This window comes from Nerophis lumbriciformis, linkage group LG01 (assembly GCF_033978685.3).
Source record: "Nerophis lumbriciformis linkage group LG01, RoL_Nlum_v2.1, whole genome shotgun sequence".
Lineage (NCBI taxonomy): Eukaryota > Metazoa > Chordata > Actinopteri > Syngnathiformes > Syngnathidae > Nerophis > Nerophis lumbriciformis.
In genome coordinates this window covers 32,502,439-32,525,954 of record NC_084548.2, presented here as the reverse complement: position 1 = coordinate 32,525,954, position 23,516 = coordinate 32,502,439, and the positions used below count along the sequence as shown (strand labels likewise).

The window sequence follows — 23,516 nt, the reverse complement described above, 5'->3', positions numbered from 1 at the left end:
CTACATAAGAAACAATGTAAATATGAACAATGGCTTTCAGCCTCGGCAAAAAAACATATTTTAATACAAGTTTGTACACTTTGAAAACAATATGAATTGCTAAACAGTTCTGTATATCAAACAAACATAGCAAGGCTGTGATGGATCAACTATGTCTTTATTAAAAAGCCATAACAACAATAACTAGCTGAACTGTCCTCGTTTTTAATTTCCCCGCTGACACACACACACTGTCACTAGCCTTGTGGTGCACTCCCAGTTTGCAAATTTTGAGTTCACCACAGTCAAAGGATTTTAATTTTAATTTCCTGAAGTAAAAATCCTTAACTTGGACAGCCAGGTCACTCTAATGATTAGCAATATTAATTAAAATCCACTTTAAATGCACCTACTCAGTGGCCTAGTGGTTAGAGTGTCCGCCCTGAGATCGGTAGGTTGTGGGTTCAAACCCCGGCCGAGTCATACCAAAGACTATAAAAATGGGACCCATTACCTCCCTGCTTGGCACTCAGTATCAAGGGTTGGAATTGGGGGTTAAATCACCAAAAATGATTCCCGGGCGCGGCCACCGCTGCTGCTCACTGCTCCCCTCACCTCCCAGGGGGTGATCAAGGGTGATGGGTTAAATGCAGAGAATAATTTCGCCACACCTAGTGTGTGTGTGACAATCATTGGTACTTTAACTTTAACTTTAACTTTATCTTGTCGGTTACTCTTTTTGGCGCGCAGCAAAATGGAGGAGGAGAGGTAGGTGGAAGTGTCTACAACGCTGTGGATACTTCCTGAATGTTTCAAACCACACATCACATTTTCATTGCTTTCTTTGGACTCATATCAAATACCAAGACTAAAAAACATATGCAAAGCACTTAAAGTAGAAGTGAGCACAATCGCTGAAAGCAGCACTGCTTTCAGCACTGAGCTCCAACAGCCCGTCCACAATGGCTGTGCTGCCGGGAACAAAATGGCTGTGCTGTGAGGCACACAATGGGTGGATGAAAGTACAGTTTCGTTCACCAAAACATATTTTTATTCGCCATGTTTCTTAATTGAAAAGTTCTTACATAAATCAAGGTTCACTGTATTTTGAAAATGCATCCACAGTGAAGTTGTGGGCTATTTATAAAAATATAATTTTGTTAAAGAAAGCATATAGCCAAGTTAATATAATTTAATTTTCAAAACAATTCAGAATACTTTCACGGTATTTTTGAAATTTTAGGTCACAACATATTAAAGGGGCTGTTTGCAATATTTACACAGATGCAGAGAGAGCGCTAACTTTCCAATGTATTTTGCAAAGTACATCCTGCTTTCTCACGGCTTCTCGTACGTAATGACGTACGTACGTAACACATGTACGCACATTAGCTTCAGGTGTTGTTAGCTAAAAATAACTATTTGGATAGCTTGTGTTAGCTATCATTGAATATATATTCTACTATAACATAACTGCAAATTGTTTGTTGCTTATGTATGTGTGCACGCGCTCCCTGTGTGTGTGTGGCGACGAGACCTAGTGGGTGACTGCCATAAACACCAATCATTTCTTAGTAATTGTGAAAAATATGGATAATTGTCAAACAAATGTGTTCTGTTAAATCACTAATGGTAACATAATGGCGTTCTTGTTATATTTTTTACTTTGAAAAATGTTACTGTGAGGAAGTTGCAAACACCACCTTTAAATATCTGAGCAAAGATTGTTATATTCTAATTGTCTACTGTCTTCTTAAACTGCGAGACTTGAGTCAGAATTTGAGTTCAACATTTATTATGTATTTAATTACAACTCTTGCATTAAAGCAAAACTAAATCTGTAATATTTTTAACCTTTTGAATTGTTTTGTTTAAATCTGCTGCACTGATACTTACTGTTAATAAACACAATGTCCATATTTTTTTCTAGATGCGAACTGATGCTGAAAAAAGGTCTCTGGTGGAAAGTGGACTTTCATGGGACAGTAACAATACTAAACCAAGCCGCAAGAGTCTGGGCAGCAGCACCTACGATACAGGAAGCCTCAAGTCCGAATCAGCCAACAAATGGAAAAAATCAAGGCTGCAGGTTGACAGTCTTGAAGGAGGAAAGGGCGAACTGAAGAAACCTCAGACACTTGGACACGGGAATTTGTTAAAGAAAGGAAGAAACCCACCAGTTGGCGTCACCTCACCCATCACACACACACCTCAGAGTGGGCTCAAAGTGGCAGGTTAGTTCACAATTGTTCTGTACATCCTTTATTTACACAGTGAGGTGCGGTAAAAATAGCTCTCACTTTGAATGGTTTCATATCCTAAGGACACTGACACATTTCTCTGGTTTGTCTTGAAGCCTTGCATTCTCTCCTCTGCCAATCTCTCTCACACACACCGTGACAGACACGCTCTCTGTCTTTGCACATTCACCCACAGCTGCAGCCCACCCTCCGGGCCTTTAGAGAGTGGTGCCATGTATCAAACGCCCATTGCCACCCACTCCCTTCCTGCCAGCCAACCACACAAACACCCATGCATGTGTACACACACACACACACGCGCATGATGAAAAAAACTTTTTTTTCCTCTCTTTTATTTTCTCGCTTTATTTTGTTGTCCAACAGAGAGAGTTCATAAATATAACTGGATAATGGGGTTTGTGTGTGTGTGTGTGTGTGTGTGTGTGTGTGTGTGTGTGTGTGTGTGTGTGTGTGTGTGTGTGTGTGTGTGTGTGTGTGTGTGTGTGCGCGCTCGGGGGAATTTATTTGAGATTATGCCAGCCTCTAAAAGTGTCACCCATCACCACATTCATTTGCACAAAACTTACACAATAGTGGAGATTGTGCAACTCCCTTTTAAGCACACCATCTGTGTGCTGTTTATGTGAGAGTGCGTGCACACACACACAAACACACGCACGCGCACACTCACGCACGTAATTAAATCACAAGGAGATATTAGCCCTAGTGTTCTGTGCCAGTATACATAGGCAGTGTCTATATAAACAGGCCTTTCTCCGGTGGAACTGTAATGTGATTATATTACCAACTGTTGAAATGACTGACAAAGGAGTGTTGAACGTGTATCGTTGCAGTACGTGGATGTGCCAGGCTGTCACAAAGTTTGAGATTGTTATTAATCTGATGAAGTAAATTGTTGCTTGTCAGTTTGTGGGTGAGCTCAAGTGACATTATTTTGTCCTGAATTATACTTCCTCAAACATCAGGCAGTTGTACATGCATACTGGCATCTATTGTGTGCTTATCTTTCTTAATTTAGACCACTCAGAGTAAAGGGTTTTAATTGGTTTGCCTTTGGGACCCACCTTCACCACTTAATGATCTCCGTGTCTTAACGATACTCCTGAAATAGAACAACTTTTGCATGATATTCTAATTTATTAAAAGGGGAACTGCACTTTTTTTAAATTTGGCCTATTCACAATCATTATGAAAGACAAGAAGACGGGTGTATTTTTTTAATGCATTCTAACTTGTAAATAAAAGTCTGCTTACCATGGAGTCAATGGCAGGTCCTCTGTTCTGCCCATAAAGCCTTTTAAATAACAACTCAAAGACCGCCAATAATACTCCATTTACATTTTGTGAGCTGAACATTATATGAGTGATACCGTTATTATAAACGCTAACGCAGACAAACTATTTTTAGCGATGCCGTAATCACAGAGAGCTAGAATAACTTATGCTGCTATATTGACATCATCAGCTTGTGAGCTGTTTTCTCGCCCCAGAGCTCGTGAAAGTTTATTGTAGATCTCAAATAATGCCGCTCACCTTTATAGTAGAAGCACGAGGACATAACCCAACAAGTTGGTCAACTTTAGCACCCAATATAGATCCGATAATGGCGAGAAAGTCACAAAAAAACGCATGGTTCCACCCCCCATTTTCTCACGAGGATTATGAGACATTCTTCATTTGAACAGTAATATAACAAGGCATCCTAGTAACAGCAGCCATTGTACAGTAAGTGATGTTTTATTAGGTTTGTTGTCTCTCATTAAAGTCTGCAGTGAGTAATAAGTGATTTTTTCAAAGGAAAAAGCAAATGTTGTGATGTGTTTGTGAAATGAATGCGCTGCCGTATGCTTAAACTGAGCAAAATACGTTAATATCACATGTTAGTATGAATGTGCATGTTACTACATTACATATATACTTACAGCATGTATATAAAACCTTAATGGAGGTGCTTGTATGTTTTTTAAGTGCTTTCTTCAGGCAGAATAGAGCAACTTCCATAGGACCGATTATAAGTGGACTTTTTCACTTTTTTATTTACTAGTTAGAATGCATTAAACATTGAAAACATATGCGTGTTTGTCTTACATAAGGATTGTGAATGATAGACCAAATTTGGGGAAAAAAAGTGCAGTTCCCCTTCAAGATTGATGCTTGAGTAAGAACGACTCGCAAATTAACAACTCACAACAGGGAATCGGTTCTCATCTTTCTCTTCCTCATTTGTGACTGTACATGATCATTCCTACCAAGCCAAGACCTGCGACCTAAGGAAAACTGGTCCACAAAGTACTGTACTTTTAGGTCGTATCCTTAGCATTTGATCAATGATTTAGACAACATTTTCTATACATAGAATTTAATATATGCAATGTCTCTCTTATTGTCTTGTTAGTTTTTAAAGTATCCTGAAAATAGCCCAACGAACAAGTAGCCATTAAAACAAAACACCACTTCCTCGAGTTAATTAGTATTCAGCTAAAAGGTGGGTGTCAGCTTTCAGCAACTGGAAGTGTTTATTTTTGTCACTTACCCACCCACTCACAATGTACTGTGTACTGGCAAAATAGGGCAAAGCTGCTTGTTCACCAAATAAACAACAATCAAATATTAATTGGTTAAGACCTTAATGATAAATAATGATAATATATTTATATATATATATATATATATATATATATATATATATATATATATATATATATATATATATATATATTTTAATAATATTGCCAGACATGCTGCATTATAAAGTTGTGCAATGCTTAGTGTCCACAGCTGGTTACAGTAAAATTTACTTTTTTTTATTAAAATGTATACCTGTATGTACACCTTAATTCTGTCGTAGTGCTTTATTAACGCCGTAGCCTTAAGTCTGACCCCATGTTCTTACAATAGGATTTATGACTTCACATATAAACCCAATTTTCGCTTTTCAAAAGGAACTGAAAAACGTGATGTGTCTTATTTCTATGAGCTACATTAACTGGGAAATGTGAGTGTGTTATTGGTGCCGACCCCTATGTGTGTGTATGCATACAGTATGTGTGTCTTTTGTGGGTTTGAAAATACCCTAAGTGACTCCAGATGGCCCACGGCTGCACGCTGGTGGGTCTCATTCAACAGCAGTTATTTGACTGTGTTAATGTCTCGTATATAAACCTATATAACAACTCTCATTGGATACCAATTAAATGTGAGAGCATTGTGTCCTTTAACTAATGCTGTCAATGCTCCTAAGCTTGCATTTTCCTTATGGCCTCATGAATATACCAATTTTTTCCCATAATAACTTTCATTGGTGGAACTGACATGACAATTTGGAAATTTGCAAATGTGGGAGCGAATAATGCATCTTTCTAATTCTAATGCTTCTCCCCCAAAGACTTGTCAAGAATGGATACATTATGTTAGAAAAAGTTCCATTGAATTTTTGAGGCCACAGACACGCTTTGCTAATGTGAAGAGCAGTTTTCCACAGCCAGTTTTCGGCAGCTGTGACACACAGACATACACATTACTGGAAAGTAAACTATTTTAGTTGATCTGGATGGAAAAGAGAAGTAAGTGCATGATAACAGTGCGTGCGAAGTCGAAGCTGGCTGTTAGTCGGGTCTATGCACTGTCTACCCAGGCAGGGCTTTGGTTTCATCAGCTGACCCGTAGGTGTTCAGATAAGATATCACGCCCTAATATGGTTTGGTTTGGCTCACTCAGCATACGAGACACTTCTCAGGCTTTTGTCTCTTTTTTCCTGTCTAGGTACAGTGAGGACAGATGGGAAGCCATCAGATAAATCTCGGCTAGCAGTAAAAAACTCCAGTCTTCAACGCTCCTCTTCCGATGCTGGGAAAGAACCCCAAAATGGGACTGGTTCTTGTGAACAACGTAAACCTCCTTCAGGTCTTGTCAGGCCCTCAACTGGAGGAAACTTTGGTTTCAAAAAGCCCACACAAAATAATAGCAGTTCACACACTGTGAGTGCAGGTGGTAACATCCCCAAGACGTCTGGTATACCGGTCAAGCCAGCAGCAAGTGGACGTAAGACAAGCCTCGATGTCTCTAACAGCGACCAGAGTGGGTTTTTGTCTCCAAATGCAAGGACATCACTCCAGTACCGCTCTTTGCCCCGCCCCGCCAAGACAAGCACCTTAACTCTGACTCGACCAAGTTCTGCGCGCCCTATGAGTACCACAATGGACGCAGGCTCTGGGTTAGTCAAACCCTCTGTTACAGCCCTTCATACACAGAGGCTCAAAGAACCTGGACTCAGTTCAGGAACAGGGTTGAGTAAGACAGGCAGCCGTGGGATTCCAAGTCCTGTTAATCAAACAGACAGGGAGAAGGAGAAGGAGAGAGCCAAAGCTAAAGCTGTTGTGTCTGACTCGGAGTGTGGAGGTGGCTCTCTGAAGGGAACTGCCTCAGAGAATGGTGGGAGGTTGAATAGCCTGAGACCTCCCAGTGGTAGCAAGGGCACAGATCGGCCCTCATCCAACTCACACAGGTGTTTATATATATATATATTTTTTTTTTTTTACAACACATACATACTGACATTTCACACAAGTAAAGTACTAAAATTATTCATTATTATCTTTTATTGTCCTTAGATTATCTGGAACTCGAAACCTGACAAAACCTCCGTCCATTGCCCATCTTGACAAGCTGGACCTGAAAGTTAGCGTTCAGGACTCCTTGCCTCCCAAGATTCCCCCTTACTCTAAACTTCAAGAACTAGCCAGCTCCACAAACCCCTGCCTTACCCCGAGCCCAGCACCTTTGCTCAATGTCAACTCTTCGACTTGCTTCTCAGACTCAGGGATCGGTTTGGGACCCAGGCAAGTCACATCTCTCGGGGTTGATGGGAGCACTGGGAGAACCTCTCCCCTGCTCTACCCTCGCCTGTCTGGGCTGCATCGCAGCATGGAATCCCTGCCCTTACAGATGAGTGTGGCTCCAGAGCTTCAGCAAAGGGGCCGAGAGAAGTTTGTGAGAGGTGGCTACGACCCCAGCGAGTCCAGAGACAAAGATCGACATGAAGATAGAGGCCCTCCCTCTAGCTGGAGGCCTGGAAGTAAAGTATCCATGACAGACACAGATAGGTGAGACAAAACAGTCACAGCCACCCATAACAAAGGCACGTGTGCATGCTTGCATGAATAAGTATATGTAAAGTAAATAATATCATACACATTTGAATTGTTCTGAAATGTAGCTCCATCTGGAGTTCAGCTGTGGAACTGCATTCTTGCCATCATTGGTAACGAAAAAAAAGCAGATAATTTATTCTCTGTGTTCTGTGCTTACACATTTGAACCCATCTTATTGGGTGAAAGTAGTAATGGTGCCTCAGTGGGTAAAATACTTTTCAGACTAAATAATGAAAAGCCTCTCATCCTTCACTTAACAAAAGGTATTAAAAAAAAGGACGTAACAGGCTGGTTGCAGTGAAAACAGCAGATATCCATCAATATACAGTGTATTTTTATGTTGTCTTTTACTAGTTTTTTTTATAATGTTTTATATATATATATATATATATATATATATATTTAATACAGAGTTTTTATCCTTTGTATTTATTATTTTATTTATTTATTGTATTTATATTTGGCCTTTTATATTGTGTGTTAAAACACTTTGTGGTGTTTTGTCTGTAAAAGGTGCAACATAAATAAATGTTACTTACTTACTTACTTACTTACTTACTTACTTACTTACTTACTTACATAAGAATAAGGTACAACAAACTTGAATATAGCTGATACTAAATCATGATTGCATTTCAAGGATAACACGATAGAGTTTGAGTCATAGCAATCATTGCTACCCACCTATTAACAATTCACATAGCAACTATGAGGCTATTATTACTTGAGGCCTATTCAATGTACCCTTCCAAATGAAGACGTAATTACTAGTTGAAACCTGTTAGTCTGCTCGGGTCTTGTCCTGCTTAAATAATTACATTGTTTAATCTCCACAGTTCTCATAGGGACAGAAACACCCTCCCAAAGAAGGGTTTAAGGTATGCATATGCAATCATTTCTGCATTAAGAACATCATTGCAGGATGTGTCACATAAGCACATTTATTTCACAAAATATCTTGAGTCAGCACTACCTTTATTATCCATTTGTGCAGTTTTTGCAGTGCTTCTCAGAGTGAGGATGATGGGAAGGAGAAAGGAGAGAGGAGACACTCTCATAGTATTCTGAGCATGACCGACACTCTTGCTCTTCCAATGCTGTCCTCGCCCTCCTCTCTGCCACGCTCCTCCAAGACCAGTGCAGGTGTGAGCATCAGAAACTACACAACATTCTGAGATCTGATAAAGAAGCAATGTCAAATTAGAATATTCTGACGTTATGCTCAGTTTGATTGCCATAGTCAGTGGCAAAATGTGTTAATTCGTTGAATAAAATGACCCATACTCTGTTGGTTGCATTACCAGTATCGAGCCCAGTTGGTGCACCTCCGAGGATGATTCGATCAAACAGCATCCCAACACAGGAAGCCGCCCTAGAGCCTTATGGGGTGTCTCCTCTTGGAAGCACGCTGTCTCTGGCTGAACGTCCACGCAGCTTGGGAATGGTACGTTCCGGATCCTTCAGGGAGAAGGAGCCGAATGATGAAGGTGAGACTACTAAATGAATGTATTTACAGTATATACCCGTATTATAAACTGTTCCAAAGTCACAAATTATCTCATTGCGTTGTTGTTCATCTTCATCTTCTGTGTTCAGTTAATGGGTCTGTAATCTCCTTGGCATCCAACGCCTCATCATGCTACTCCTCGGTGAGTGCGAGTGCCATTCAGTCACAGGTACCTACAAATCTACAGATGCCTCTTCTTCTTCCTCTTTATAACCTTTCTTTGTCCTCTCTCTCCTCCTTCAATGTTTCTTTCTTTTCTAACTTCTTTAACTTTTCTTCCCACTGCATCCAAAGGCAGAGGAAAGGGTTCAGGGGGAGGTATGTGATGTGTCCTCCTCTATAACTTTCATTCCTGTTGTCTGTCTTTCATTTCCCAAACATCGTTGATTCTATTTATATTTACAGTTTTTAGCATGAGCCATGTTATTTAATCTTATAATTCAGTACACCTGTTTTCCACCAGCAAATCCGGAAGCTAAGGCGAGAACTGGAGTCTTCCCAGGAGAAAGTGTCTAACCTGACCACACAGCTGACAGCAAATGTAAGCACTATCAAAGTTAACTGACTGACTGACTGCAAATAAATACTGTATAACACTCACACTTTTGCCTAACAGACTAGTAGGTCAATACACCAAACTAGTGTATTACTGCTGTGGACTTTCTGTATGTCAAACTAGAGGTTCAGTGCAGTCACATTTGCATAATCTATAAAACAGATTAAAAGAGCAAAGTGATGAGTGGTAGAAAATGGATGGATATTAAAGCTATTCCTTATCCATGCATGGCCTTAATATTTCCAAGCACACACAAAAACACAGATGACTTTCCATTCTCCTTTAAGGATCTCATTAATGCAGTGGAAATACTGGCTACAGTCATGTGATTAATCCAAAACATAATCTTGTTGTGATCTATGCACATTTTGAATTATTCACTGCATAGTAAGGCCAAATTTGTTGTAATGAGCCTTAGGGACTAAACACAACAGCATTGCTGTATGAAGCATAGTGACACTGCCATCGTGAGGAAAGAAGACCAAAACATATCATTCCTATAACAAAGATGTTTTTCATAAATGAAAAGTGTTTGTATAGATTACTTAAATTCAATTTTTGTTTTTCAAACAGGCAAATCTGGTGGCAGCTTTCGAGCAGAGTTTAACTATGATGACAACCCGCCTGCAGAGTCTGTCATTTAGTCATGAACAGAAGGTACCAGATAACTCTTAAACACACTTAAGCTTGCATTCCAGCTGCATTTCATCATTGAGTGGCTGCTTTCAGCATCTTTGCTCTTGTGAAACAACGTGACTTTGATGACAGCCTACAGTAAGAAGGAATGTGGCTTTGAGGCCCAGACCGTAGTTTACTATGACTCAGGATGAGGGGAGCCCAGCAGGGGGATCAGGGAAAGAAAACCTTCCCTAAAGCCTCAATCAGTTTGCGTGTGCACATAACATTCCCACATTCTTCTCCCTCCATATCACTTTTAGTCTGAATAAAGCGATCAGAGCTCGAGGGGCTGTCCGCTGTGTGTTTAAATCTGAGGAGTTTCTGGTAGTGCTTCATGCCTTACTGCTCCCACTGAAAAGCCCGTCTAGACCACTCCAGAACTTGGTTTTGTTGTTGGTGCCAGTGTACTGACCTGTGCAAGCCCAGCCAGGAGCACAGTCACTTTAACCTAGAAGAGTTTGGTTAGATTCCTCTATTTAAAGTGTTGTGTGGTTAGCTTTAGCACCCAGTGAGCACCTCTGGATGGTGCTCTGCTCTTTTGAACTGGTCATACTTTGAGGGTCATACCTCAGCAGCGTGGTCTACAACAAAAACATTGTTCTTTCTCCTACTGAAATCGTCTGAGGAAATTCAGAATCTATTAGAGTATGTGTATGTTATAATGTATTGTTTTTACCAGGACATAACCCACATCAATCAATCAATGTTTATTTATATAGCCCTAAATCACAAGTGTCTCAAATGTGGGTGACCCCCCCGCCCCCAGGGGAGACCGGACATAATATTGTGAAAGTCCAGTCCATAGTAGATCTAACATAATAGTGAGAGTCCAGTCCATAGTGGGGCCAGCAGGAGACCATCTCGAGCGGAGATGGGTCAGCAGCGCAAAGATGTCCCCAACCGATGCACAGGCGAGCGTCCACCCCGGGTCCCGACTCTGGACAGCCAGCACTTCATTCATGGCCACCGGACCTGTGCCCCCCCCCCCCCCCCCAAGGGAGAGGGGGGCACATGATTACAGGGAAACTTCATACTATCAGGACAGCCCATAAACCAGTGTTTTTCAACCTTTTCTGAGCCAAGGCACATTTTTTTCATTGACAAAATTCTGAGGCACACCACCAGCAGAAGACATAAAAAAAATGAAACTCAGTAGCCGATACTGACAATAAAAAGTCATTCTCACAATTGTTGGATATGAATTCAAACCATAACCAACCATGCATCACTATAACTCTTGTCTGCACATTTGTCTGCTCTTGTCTGCACATTTATTTGTCACATAAATTGTAAATGGGTTATACTTGTATACCACTTTTCTACCTTCAAAGTACTCAAAGCGCTTTGACACTATTTCCACATTCACCCATTCACACACACATTCACACACTGATGGCGGGAGCTGCCATGCAAGGCCCTAATCACGACCTATCAGCACTAAATTGGCCCTAGTGTGTGAATGTGAGTGTGAATGTTGTCTGTCTTATCAAGTTGGCCCTGTGATGAGGTGGCGACTTGTCCAGGGTGTACCCCGCCTTCCGCCCGAATGCAGCTGAGATAGGCTCCAACACCCCCCGCGGCCCCAAAAAGGGACAAGCGCTAGCAAATGGATGGATGGATGCTTTGTTAAGTGGCTCAATTTCATGCATTGTATCAACATAATGAGAAGATGAAAATAAATAAGTACAGGACCTGTGGGGAGTGCATACAGGCACTTGGAAGCCATACACATTAATGGGTCACATTATGTGAAAGCAATTTATGGACATTCTGTCATCCAACAATTCCACATTTCTTTTGAATAGTTTGTTTTCCAAATACTCCAATTTTAGTTTTCCACTAATCCTACTTAAATTGTACATTGTGTTGTCAATTAATTACTCTATGCAGGTAATAACAATTTTCAATATGAATGTTTATTTAATTAATTAAGATTTAAGGGTCCATTTCTTACTATGTGTAGGACACAGAGCTGATTGAGCTGCGGGAGACCATCGAATCCCTAAAGTTCAGAAATGAAGAAGCACAGGCCGTCATACACGGAGCTTTAAACAACCAAGATCACATGAAAGGTTTGAGAATTGAGACCCTGCTACCTTCTTGACCACCTCTATCTACCTCTGTTTAGATCTTTTTGACGCTGTGTGATGTTTTCCCTAGACATGTGTATTCGACGTCAGAACTCGTGTGAAAGCATCTCCAGCCTCAACAGTCTGACCAGTTTGTCGAGTGTGGGCAGCTTGAAGGACCAGGATGCCAAGAAGAAGAAGAAAAAGAGCTGGGTAAGAAAGAATGGAGCTTAAATGTGAGACTGGACGATAACCTGGTCTCTCTTTGTGCAGCTGAAACAGCTTGGCAACATATGAACACTATCTTCCTCTGTTGTACAAACCCCGTTTCCATATGAGTTGGGAAATTGTGTTAGATGTAAATATAAACGGAATACAATGATTTGCAAATCATTGTATTCCGTTTGTACAATGATTTGCAAATCATTGTATTCCGTTTGTATTTACATCTAACACAATTTCTCAACTCAAATGGAAACGGGGTTTGTATAATTTTTGTTGTTTTCAGGTCTTTGAGGTAAGTCCAGTTATTGTGTCCACCTATATAACCCATCATGCAGCTTGATAGAGCATCTTAAAAAGTGCAGCATAAGCATCTCTGCTGATTGGCCACACAATTCCACAACAATTGCCACCTCAAGGAAGGAGTGGGACTCAACCAGCAGATATGCTTCTCCATTAGAAGTGTCGAGCTCTGTTTATTCATCAGAACGAGGTGATACCTCAATTTAGGAGCACATTGCGTTCTACAACATGAGCTTGTAACTCAAAACAGTCAGTGAACCTCAAATCTATTTAATCCATGTTTGGCCTTCCCAAAATACAATTTTACATGTAGCATGTCTTAAAAAAAAGAAAAACAAACTTTTAGATAGGAAATGTTGTTTGAAAGACATTACAAACAACTACAGTTGTTTTATGTAAGATTGTTATAATGTTGTTCAGCATTTACCTTAGGGATCAGACTTTTGTCGGATTCTCCATGGTGTAACAATGGAAACTAGGAAAGTGCTGTTTATGTTGAATGTGGTTGTATTTGAGTGATGGACAACAAGTGATATGCATTCCTGTGTTCCAAAAGTAATGCTTGATTGTCCAGTTTGTAGAGTCAGGACTAAACAGAACAAACTGAAACATGTCAAACACAGCATTTGCAGCTCCTCAGATTTTTTATGGATAAATGTCTGTCGTTTGGATGTTTGTGGCTGCATGTTGCAGACGCTGGCTACAGCTTGTGTGACGGGTCGGCTGCTAACTGATAGGACATATTTTTAATGGTTTGTTTCTCTGATTCCGCTGTCCGCTTCTTCTCCTTCGCACTCATTTTCTTGATCCGTAGAATGGAGATCAGGAATGTGTCAATCTCTGAGCTCCACTCAAACGCACACGTCAACTTTCTGTTCAAAACGTATGTTTGTTTCTTGTGTAAACAAAGCAGGGACAGCAACGTGTAACAGTATTTTAACTCTTTATTGCTCAAACGGCACAATTCTGTGACAAATATTACTTCAACCGGTGGTCGAGTGGGCTCATAAATCAAATTATGCTCATAACTTAAAGCATGTTCAAAAAGCCGAGAGACAGGTTGTATATCAAATTACTCGTAAGTTGAGGTTCTACTGTATACTGATAGGTGAGTATGACATTGGTTTGCCCCTCATTTTGTTTTGCATTTTAATGTCACCACCTAACCCTTAAGTACACCCAAACACATTGTACACACACACACACACACACACACGTATTGACCCACTTCTGTCTGAAACAAACTATTATTATTAAATTAACTTATTTGTGTCTAATCCTACTCTGTGGCCTAGTGGTTAGAGTGTCCGCCCTGAGATTGGTAGGTTGTGAGTTCAAACCCTGGCCGAGTCATACCAAAGACTATAAAAATGGGACCCATTACCTCCCTGGTTGGCACTCAGCATCAAGGGTTGAAATTGGGGGTTAAATCACCAAAAATGATTCCCGGGCGCGGCCACCGTTACTGCCCACTGCTCCCCTCACCTCCCAGGGGGTGATCAAGGGGATGGGTCAAATGCAGAGGACAAATTTCACCACACCTAGTGTGTGTGTGACAATCATTGGTGCTTTGACTTTAACTTTAAATGGACTGCGAAGGCAAACAGAGAGACATTTACCTACCAACAGCTCTCAAGATGGCTTTATATTGGTGTAATTTGTACACAGTTGTAAATAAAACAGGCCTTCAGTGATCATTAGAGAACCTGTTGCTTAACGTTGTATTCATCAAACGTGAGAATATTTCCTTAAATGTTTTAGTTTAAAGGACACCCTTATTTTATTCCCTCAGCAATGGTCAAGCGGCACTGACAATTCATGTTGATGTGTTTTTCTAGCTGAGAAGCTCCTTCAACAAGGCCTTCAGCATCAAAAAAGGCCCCAAAACTTACTCAGACATTGAAGAAATTGCTACTCCGGACTCCTCCGCGCCAAACTCACCAAAGATGCTTCATGAGGGAGCAGATCCAGGAGAGATCCTGCTGTCATCTCTCAAAACCTCCAAATCTGAAACGTCAGCTACGTAAGTCTTTAATCAGGTCAGTTTTTCTTTAACTGTTGCCATTTGTACCTGATGAATGTGCCGCGTTCCTTCCAGGTTCATGGAGACAGCGGAGGACAGAGATGGTGTTGAAAGCGCAGTATCAGAACTCCGCTCAGAGCTCTGGGAGAAAGAGAGAGAGCTTACGGACATCCGCTTGGAGGCTTTAAACTCCGCTCATCAGCTGGAGCAGCTGAGAGACGCCATGGACAACATGGAGGTTATTTTGCTTCAAAAGAATGTACAGAAGGCCAAATTTTTTTTGCATTGATTTACAAATCTTGCTTGAATTCCAGTCAACAGTGGAGAACCTCAAGGTGGAGAATGACCATCTAAAAGTCGGAGGTCAGATCCATTTCGCAGGCTCTGGCCCCACCTCTTCCACTTCACAGCCATCAGGGTTGGCCTCCTTCCTGGGACCTTCGCTGAAACAACCCATGTCCCTCACCAAGTCTTTCAGCCTCAGTCTGAATGATTGTAAAGGATCAGGCAAGTGACAAACTTAGACACATTAAAAAAAAGAGCTTAAAATTAATAATCTGTCTGTTCACAATAGTGATTATTCAACTTTTTGACACTATTGGAAAATAATTTATTAGCCATGTAGAATGTTTATTTCCCACTTCGTGTCTTTTTTTGTTATATATTAACCTAGATTGTTATTATTTTGAGATATTCTTACAATGATGTTTCCTTTATACTTTGGTCAAATTCCAAACATTGATGGTGTCATACAAACCATGATACCTTCAGGAACTAACACATATGAGCACATTTATGATAACTTATATCCTAAAATAAATGTTTCATTCAGATGAAGTTCTGCATTATTACCTGCTGAAAAGGTCAAATCAAAACTGAGCATTATCATACCCTGTAATTACAAAAATTGTATTATTAGTGTGTGTATGTGTATGTGTCAAAGCCCTAGTCATAAACCTTTGTTCTTTTCCAGATGTGTCTCCGGCCAACATGTTAAGTGTGTCTTCTCAGCTGGAGGAGGTGTGTGTACAAGTGCTGGTGTGCGTGACAGATCCAACTGAGGTAAATAACACACCTTATACTGGTATCTTGTATTTTCAGATCCTTTCAGTCAACCCCTTTCTCTCTTTAGGAGAACAAACCGCAGCAGGAACACTACCTGGGCTCAGTTTTGGTTGGTGAGAGGACTGAGTGGGCTTATCTGGACTCCATTATTGCCAAGACATTCAGAGTACGTCGATGTCTGTGTCACTATGTGTGAATAGCCTCCGTGAATCCTCAAACATGTTCAATTTGGATCTTTTTTACACAGGAGTACCTAACTCAGGTTGACCCAACAGCCAGCTTGGGTCTGTCCTGTGAGTCGCTCCACATGTATCAGCTGGCCCATGGTGTGCACAGGGTGATTGGAGGGGAGAGACCTCACACGTCGCCTTATAGGTCTCTCAATGGCAGTCCGACCCCTATATTTGTCACTTTGAAAGGTAAAAATGTCAATTACACATGATAATTACCTCAGTCAGGGGGGATATTATCTTGTTTGCTGTACAATGATTACCAAAAAACCCATTACATTTTAGTACTACTCTAAACGTTAAATAGTACCTCGGTGAGAATACGCCCTTGTTAACGTCATTTTCTGACTTCTTGCCAAACTTGGTTACTATTTTTTTGTCACAGTTAGCGTCCAATGTTGCGTGCAATAATTTTCCCTATACCTTTGCTGCATTGACTACATCGCTTGTTTATCCAATCCTCTTATATGATACGCCCAACACCAAGAGTCTGATTTACTAAAGGTTCGCGTGTACTAAAACTAAAACATTTGTAAACTTAAAAGCACATGCAAAGCTGATCTACTAAACGTGTGCAACATGGATTTTGTCTGTTAAGCAAAACAAAGAGCCCAATTAGCGGGGGGTGTATATTGTAGCGTCCCGGAAGAGTTAGTGCTGCAAGGGGTTCTGGGTATTTGTTCTGTTGTATTTATGTTGTGTTACGGTGTGGATGTTCTCCCGAAATGTGTTTGTCATTCTTGTTTGGTGTGGGTTCACAGTGTGGAACATATTTGTAACAGTGTTAAATGTGACGATCTGTCACTTAATTTCGGTTTGTTTCCATGTTTTTGTATTTACTTCCTGTCAGTGCTCTTATTTTGTTATATTTCCTGTTTGTTCCGCTGAGCACTGTTTTCTCCTCACCTGCCGTTGATTGGCAGCCGGTCCACACCTGCTGCCAATCAGCATATGTCTATTTATGTTTTCTCTCGAGCACTCCTCAGTGCTCGATGATAGACTCTTTATGTTGGAACGTTCATGCAAGACTGCTTTCATTTATCTGTTTATGTTAATTACAGTCATCTTACCTGCTCATCCTCGTCCTGGTTCTTGCATCTTGGGGTCACACAAACGGCAGCCATGCGAGTTCCTCACATTAAAGTTGTTTATACGGCCACCCTCAGTGTGACCTGTATGGCTGTTGATCAAGTATGCATGGCATTCACTTATGTGTGTGTAAAAGCCGCATATATCATGTGACTGGGCCGGCACGCTGTTTATATGGAGGAAAAGCGGACGTGACGACAGGTTGTAGAGGACGCTAAAGGCAGTGCCTTTAAGGCACGCCCCCAATAATGTTGTCCGGGTGGAAATTGGGGGAATGGTTGCCCCGGTAGATTTTCGGGAGGGGCACTGAAATTCGGGAGTCTCCCGGGAAAATCGGGAGGTTGAAACCGATACTGATAATTTCCAATATTACATTTTAAAGCAATTTTCGGCCGATATAATATCTCTTATGCTGACCATCGAAACGCCCACAATACTGAAAGGAGAAGATGCAAATATGTTAAAGAGCATGCACAATGTCATTTATCAACACTCATCACAGTTTTGGGAGCTCTGTTTTGCGTTTTGTTTACCACGTGTTCGAAGGATGTGCTCTCTGACACAGACACACACGGCTGTGAGAAAAGAGGTGCTCGCGCTGCAAAGACACACGATGGACAGAGAATCCTGGACTTGACTTAAATGCTGTCAAATCAAGATTCATATATTGTTCACAGGTGGAGAGTTATGCAAAAATTTAGAATTTAGGGAATATAAACCAACATGTTTATGAGTAATGCCATCAATTCCTTTATAGATTTGACAAATTAAATCGTAAAGTATTACTTTTTAATGGAACGTATTATGTAAGCAATACTCATGTCAGTGCTTTTCTCTACTGTGTGCCGTGTTAGGTCTCAGAGAACAAAGTGTGGACTCCCTGGTGTTTGGGACTCTTATTCCAAAGCCGATGATGCTGCACTACATCAGCCTGCTCCTAAAACACAGGCGTCTGGTTCTCTCTGGGCCCAGCGGGACTGGGAAGACTTACTTGGCTCAGCGCCTGGCGCACTACCTCCTGCAGCGCATCCGCAACGACTCGACCGTGGCGGATCATGAGCCCGGTTTCGTTGGAAGCGGCGCCACTGTCACCTTCAACATGCATCGTCAGTCTCAAAAGGTCGCACATATTTAAATGTGGATCGACTGCACGCTCACAAAAGAAAGTACAATTCCATTGACAATCATTTCTTCACACAGGATTTGCAGCTGTATCTGTCCAATGTTGCCAATCAGATCGACAGACAGAGCGGTGGTGAGCTGCCGCTGGTAGTTATTATCGATGACATCAGCAATGCGGGCGCCATCACCGAGCTCATCAATGGAGCACTCACCTGCAAGTACCATAAATGGTATGTTTCTATCTTTATCATTTGAAATAACGGACAACTTGGAAGATAACACAATGACAATATGTGGCTCTTTCAGTCCTTACCTCATTGGAACCACCAACCAACCTGTGAAGATGTCATCTAACCATGGACTGCACCTTAGCTTCAGGTGAGCACCAAATCAGAGCACACAGTAAATTTACTACCTAGTATTTAAAAAACTAAACAGAAGCTGCCCTCACATTCACAGGATGGTGACGTTCTCTAACAATGTGGAACCGGCTAACGGCTTCCTGCTGAGGTACCTGCACCGTAAAGTTGTGGAAGCCTACCAGAAGCAGGAGCACGATGCGGAGCAGCACCAGGCCCTCCTCTGCGCTCTGGACTGGGTCCCGCAGCTTTGGTACCACCTCCATACATTTCTGGAGAAACACAGCACTTCTGATTTCCTCATAGGTGAGAAAAGTGAAATGATCTGGAGAGGTAGGAATAACCTAAATGGTTCTCGGAAACAAAACCTAACAGGAAGTTTCACTATCATCAGGACCTTGCTTTTTCCTGTCATGCCCTGTGTCAGTGGCAGAGTTCAGAAAGTGGTTCATTGACCTGTGGAACCACTCCATCATACCGTATCTGCAGGAGGGATCCAAGGATGGGGTCAAGGTGAACACACTCACACGCAATAGGGATTCCAATCAGGGTTTTATGCTGCCGATTCTGATACTAATCCTCCTTTGGTTTTTGCCCACAAAGTCGCCCTGTATACCAACAGTTATTTCCTGAGTTTGTAACTTTAACAAACTAAAATAATATATATTTTATAGACAAAATTTTTTTTTATCAAGTTACTCTAGTATCAATCATAAACTGATGCTACCATTGATACGACACCCCTAATTTATGGATCGATCCGTCCGCCTCCTACGTCTTTTGTGTTGTTTACTTCTGACTGTGACAATGCTGACACACCAAAGATTGTTATACAAACTGTATTATCTTCTCTCTAGACCAGGTGTGCCTTACTACGTCCCGTCGGGGTCTTCAGTGCGGCCCGCGGCGCATACAGCATTTGCCTTATTTCACCCGCTGATGAATTGAAACTATAGGATCTTGCCACCCTCTTGCGGGTCAAGACAAAGCCGATAGTTAATGCCCATGAGTTTCACTGAGAATTCAATTTATATGACCCAAGCCAAACAACTTTTCACACTCATATTATACATCAACTATAACCAATTGGAGTGTCAAAAAAAATAATTCTTATTGTTCTTTTTTATAACGATTTTTAATCTTCTTCTAAAATGGATTAAAAAATGTTTGTATTTATTTTTTCTGTCCTGTCAATCCACTCAGGCAGATCAAATTGTTGATGTAGATGATCATTTCTGCTGTACAGATCTACTTTAGAAAAGAGAAGTCAACACACGGTCGCACATCCCACACTTCCTGCTCTTTGAAATTTGTAGATATTATAAAACACATTCAAGCACAATATGACATTTTAAAATACACAAACATAAATCCCCTACAGTGCATGATGGATGATCACTATCTCCACACTTCCCCATGTTTGGAGCATTTTCGCTGCTTGATAATTCTGATTAATTACAAAACTTTAAGGAGGGCGTCGGGCAAAGTAACATGGTAGGAGTCGAACTCTCACATTCTCTTAATAATCAATGTTTTATCGTTTATATTTCATATTGCATTGTTGTCAGGGTCTGAGGTGGTGGGGGTTGTTAAAGTTAAGTAGCTGAAGTTAAGGGTTGCTGTCCAGTCCATTGTAGCAAGCTACAATGGACTGGACAATATAACTGAAGTGTTATTTTGGTACAAATGATTGTTCTTACGTCACAATTGACGTTCTGCTGCGTGGCGAAAAAAAGTGTTGTAATGTGTGTATTTGTGTATGCGTGTCTATGCGTGTCTATGTGTTTGTGTGCGCATCCATAAAACAGTGTATTGCCGATTAACCTTGGATATATGGCTTTACTGCAGGTAATACTGTATTTTTACATGTTTGGCAAACTTCCCCCTTCAATTTGGTGTGCAATTAATATGCAGACTTAATTCATTGCAATTGCCGATTATATGTATTTCGATATCAAATTTATTTAGATGCTTATTTATTACATGACACATATTTAATATCTATATAAGTAAACTGACTTCAAAACTGTAAATATATATATTTTATTAATATAAATTGTGTGTATGTATGTACAAATATGTATGTATGTATATATATATATATATATAGATATATATATATATATATATTTATATATATAGTGTACACACACATATATGTATATATTTAATTTTTTTTAAATATATATATATATATATACATATATACATACATGTGTGTATATGTATATATATATATATATATATATATATATATATATATATGTGTATATATATATGTATATGTATATATATATATATATATACATATATATATATATGTATGTGTATATATATATATATGTATGTATGTATGTATGTATGTATGTATGTATGTATGTATGTATGTATGTATGTATGTGTGTGTGTGTGTGTGTGTGTGTGTGTGTATACGTGTATGTATTGTTACTTTACATGCTTTCGGCCCTCGCCCAAATTTTTTTGCTTAGTTTTAGACCAGGAAAAAACCTTGAGCTAAGCACATTCATATTACGACACAATGGATGGAACTCTAGACTTGCAACAAGGGGATAGAGGGCGGCATGCGGCCCGAAGCTGCAGCCACCAGAGGGCGCTGCTCCATTATCCCTGAATCATGGTGGGTGAAGCCACGAAGGCTTCACGCCCCGAAAAGTTGAAGGTTAATAGCTGCTTGCTTTCTGTTGCAACGCAGTTCTATCTACACTTCTTAAAGTTTACAAAGCACTTATCTCATTGTGGTGTTTAGAGCTATCTTAAGTTAGAGGTTAGCTTAGCTATTAGCATGCCTTCACCTTGCTTGCTCTCAGTATGTAACATGTTTAGCCTCGTCCTCCAGTGATAATGGTATGTGATGATAATACTTAAGATGCTAAGAAATTTAGTTTATTTGGCATAGTAGAGTGATTTTTATTGATTTAGGGGAGCTACTCCACACTGTACGGACACACATAATTAGCTGATAGTTTGTCGGACGGGGGACTGAAAATAAATACAATACTAGCCACCAGAGGCATTGAAAGACATTAATCAGCAATGGCGATGAATAACTTTTCACGAAAATCGGCCAATTCCACATTCCTAACATGCACCTGTGGAAACAACCACACATTTTTACATGCTTTTTTGTTCAGGTGCACGGTCCCAAGGCAGTGTGGGAGGACCCGGTGGAGTGGGTGAGAGGAACCCTCCCTTGGCCCAATGCACAGCAGGACCAGTCCAAACTCTTCCACCTACCTCCTCCCAGCATAGGTCTGCTAAGTGAAGAGAAGAAGCCCGCCAAAGACACGCCTGCGCCTAGCACACTAGATTCTGATCCACTGGTGAGTGTTCTTTGTGTTCATGTGAAGTGTGTGCCTGTGAAAAGATATTTCACTCGGTTCATCTTCTTGTTCAAAAGATGATCATGCTTCTGAAGCTCCAGGAGTCAGCAAACAGCATCGAGTCACCTGAGCGAGAAGGCAGCCTGGATCCGACCCTGCAAGCGACACTCTAAATTGGATTGGTCAATCTGAGAAGTTTGGTCCTGGAGCAACCTGATTATTCTAAACATTCTATCCATCATTGTCTTCCCATCTTCCAACCATGGGTGCTTACTTAATTCAATGATGACGGACATTTACCCAACAGCAGCCAAAATTGCACTTTATTTCCTATTTGTGATAACTGGACTTGAGGAGATGCATCACTTGTCAAAGGAGAATCCTGCAGTTATTCAGTTTATCGGGGGAAACGCCTCACACTCCACAGTGCTACACTTGCAGTGATGCATCACCCTGATCCTGGATTGTAACTGAGAAAATAAAGAAGTGCTTGTTTATTTAACCTACTATAACGGACACTTCTTGTTGACATTTTGAAACCTTTTTTGTGATAGATGAGGATTCTGTGGAAATCTTGATTTTTTTTTAGGATTTTTGTACTGACTCATCTCTTTTAATCATCCATGTATGGCAAATAACGTACCTAACACACCATGGAGTAACAAAACCAACTAGTGCTTCCGCTGTTGCTGCTTTGTTGTTTAGAATCTGCACAACAAGTGCTTTCTTTCCTTACCGTCCCTTCTCTTTATATCTTCAACAACATGCATTTTCCCTCCAGATTAGCAACTGGAATAACCTCCCCTTTCTTTAGGATGATCTTGCATCTCAACTGTTGCATACACAAGAAGGAAGCAGTTGGTAGAATCTTAAACTTCAGGTGCTAATGTTAAGGAGAGACATGATGCCTATGTTTATCTGTGCCTGAATCCCCAACTGGCCTGCAGCTGCCTTTTGAGTTGCTTGAATCCACCACTCCTGAGGCCTCGATTTAATTGTATGTATCCCTCTTTTGACCTAATCCCAGATTATAGCAGAGGGTTTGGACCTTTGGTTGGTTGTCAGGTGGAAGGGCTGCTAAAATGTGAATGATTTCATGAGTGCTTGTAGTTCAAGAAATGCTAACATCGCAGATGTTTGAGATTAAATAATGATGCAAGTATTTCCTATGGTATCCCAAAGCTTTTACTTTAATCGGACCTCTTAAGTTTTTGTTTGTTTTTTTACTTTTATTTTGTTATTTTCCTCCTCCAAGACACCTTTGTTCCTTATGCAAATATTTGTAAAGATTTATTTCTCTTTTGTACATGAAGTCACTGTTATAAACACTGTAAATAGCCATCTGCGTCTGCGACAGCAATCACTAAAAACGATGGAAATGTAAAGAAAAATGCTCTTGAATGCAGAAAATATAATGTGATTGTTTATGATTCTCTTTCTCCAGTAGGAAGAAGGAGCACTTGACTTCTAAGTAGGTCAGGTAACGTTTGTAAGGCATGTCTCTGTAAACGCATCTCATGTCTAACATTGAGCTATGGACACAATAAAGTCATGCCATTCTT

General features: G+C 40.6%; 1 protein-coding gene across 3 annotated transcripts in view; it reads left to right on the top strand.

The window, feature by feature from the left end:
• Positions 1–23,516, top strand: part of LOC133618896 (neuron navigator 1-like) — a 113,891-nt gene extending 90,375 nt beyond the window's left edge. Inside the window, exons 6-30 of one of the 3 annotated variants that reach the window (XM_061979722.2) lie at positions 1,910–2,213; positions 6,003–6,744; positions 6,851–7,342; positions 8,227–8,268; positions 8,385–8,533; positions 8,695–8,877; positions 8,987–9,066; positions 9,192–9,215; positions 9,361–9,438; positions 10,027–10,110; positions 12,095–12,203; positions 12,292–12,413; positions 14,564–14,748; positions 14,824–14,986; positions 15,063–15,255; positions 15,722–15,810; positions 15,881–15,979; positions 16,061–16,232; positions 17,987–18,252; positions 18,333–18,484; positions 18,561–18,632; positions 18,714–18,919; positions 19,008–19,126; positions 21,766–21,954; positions 22,032–23,516. In XM_061979722.2, the coding sequence (XP_061835706.2) occupies positions 1,910–2,213; positions 6,003–6,744; positions 6,851–7,342; positions 8,227–8,268; positions 8,385–8,533; positions 8,695–8,877; positions 8,987–9,066; positions 9,192–9,215; positions 9,361–9,438; positions 10,027–10,110; positions 12,095–12,203; positions 12,292–12,413; positions 14,564–14,748; positions 14,824–14,986; positions 15,063–15,255; positions 15,722–15,810; positions 15,881–15,979; positions 16,061–16,232; positions 17,987–18,252; positions 18,333–18,484; positions 18,561–18,632; positions 18,714–18,919; positions 19,008–19,126; positions 21,766–21,954; positions 22,032–22,127 (4,410 nt within the window). In that variant the 3' untranslated portion in view covers positions 22,128–23,516. The remainder of the gene's footprint in view (positions 1–1,909; positions 2,214–6,002; positions 6,745–6,850; positions 7,343–8,226; positions 8,269–8,384; positions 8,534–8,694; positions 8,878–8,986; positions 9,067–9,191; positions 9,216–9,360; positions 9,439–10,026; positions 10,111–12,094; positions 12,204–12,291; positions 12,414–14,563; positions 14,749–14,823; positions 14,987–15,062; positions 15,256–15,721; positions 15,811–15,880; positions 15,980–16,060; positions 16,233–17,986; positions 18,253–18,332; positions 18,485–18,560; positions 18,633–18,713; positions 18,920–19,007; positions 19,127–21,765; positions 21,955–22,031) is intronic. The other 2 variants (XM_061979730.2, XM_061979713.2) reach the window with 2 other exon arrangements.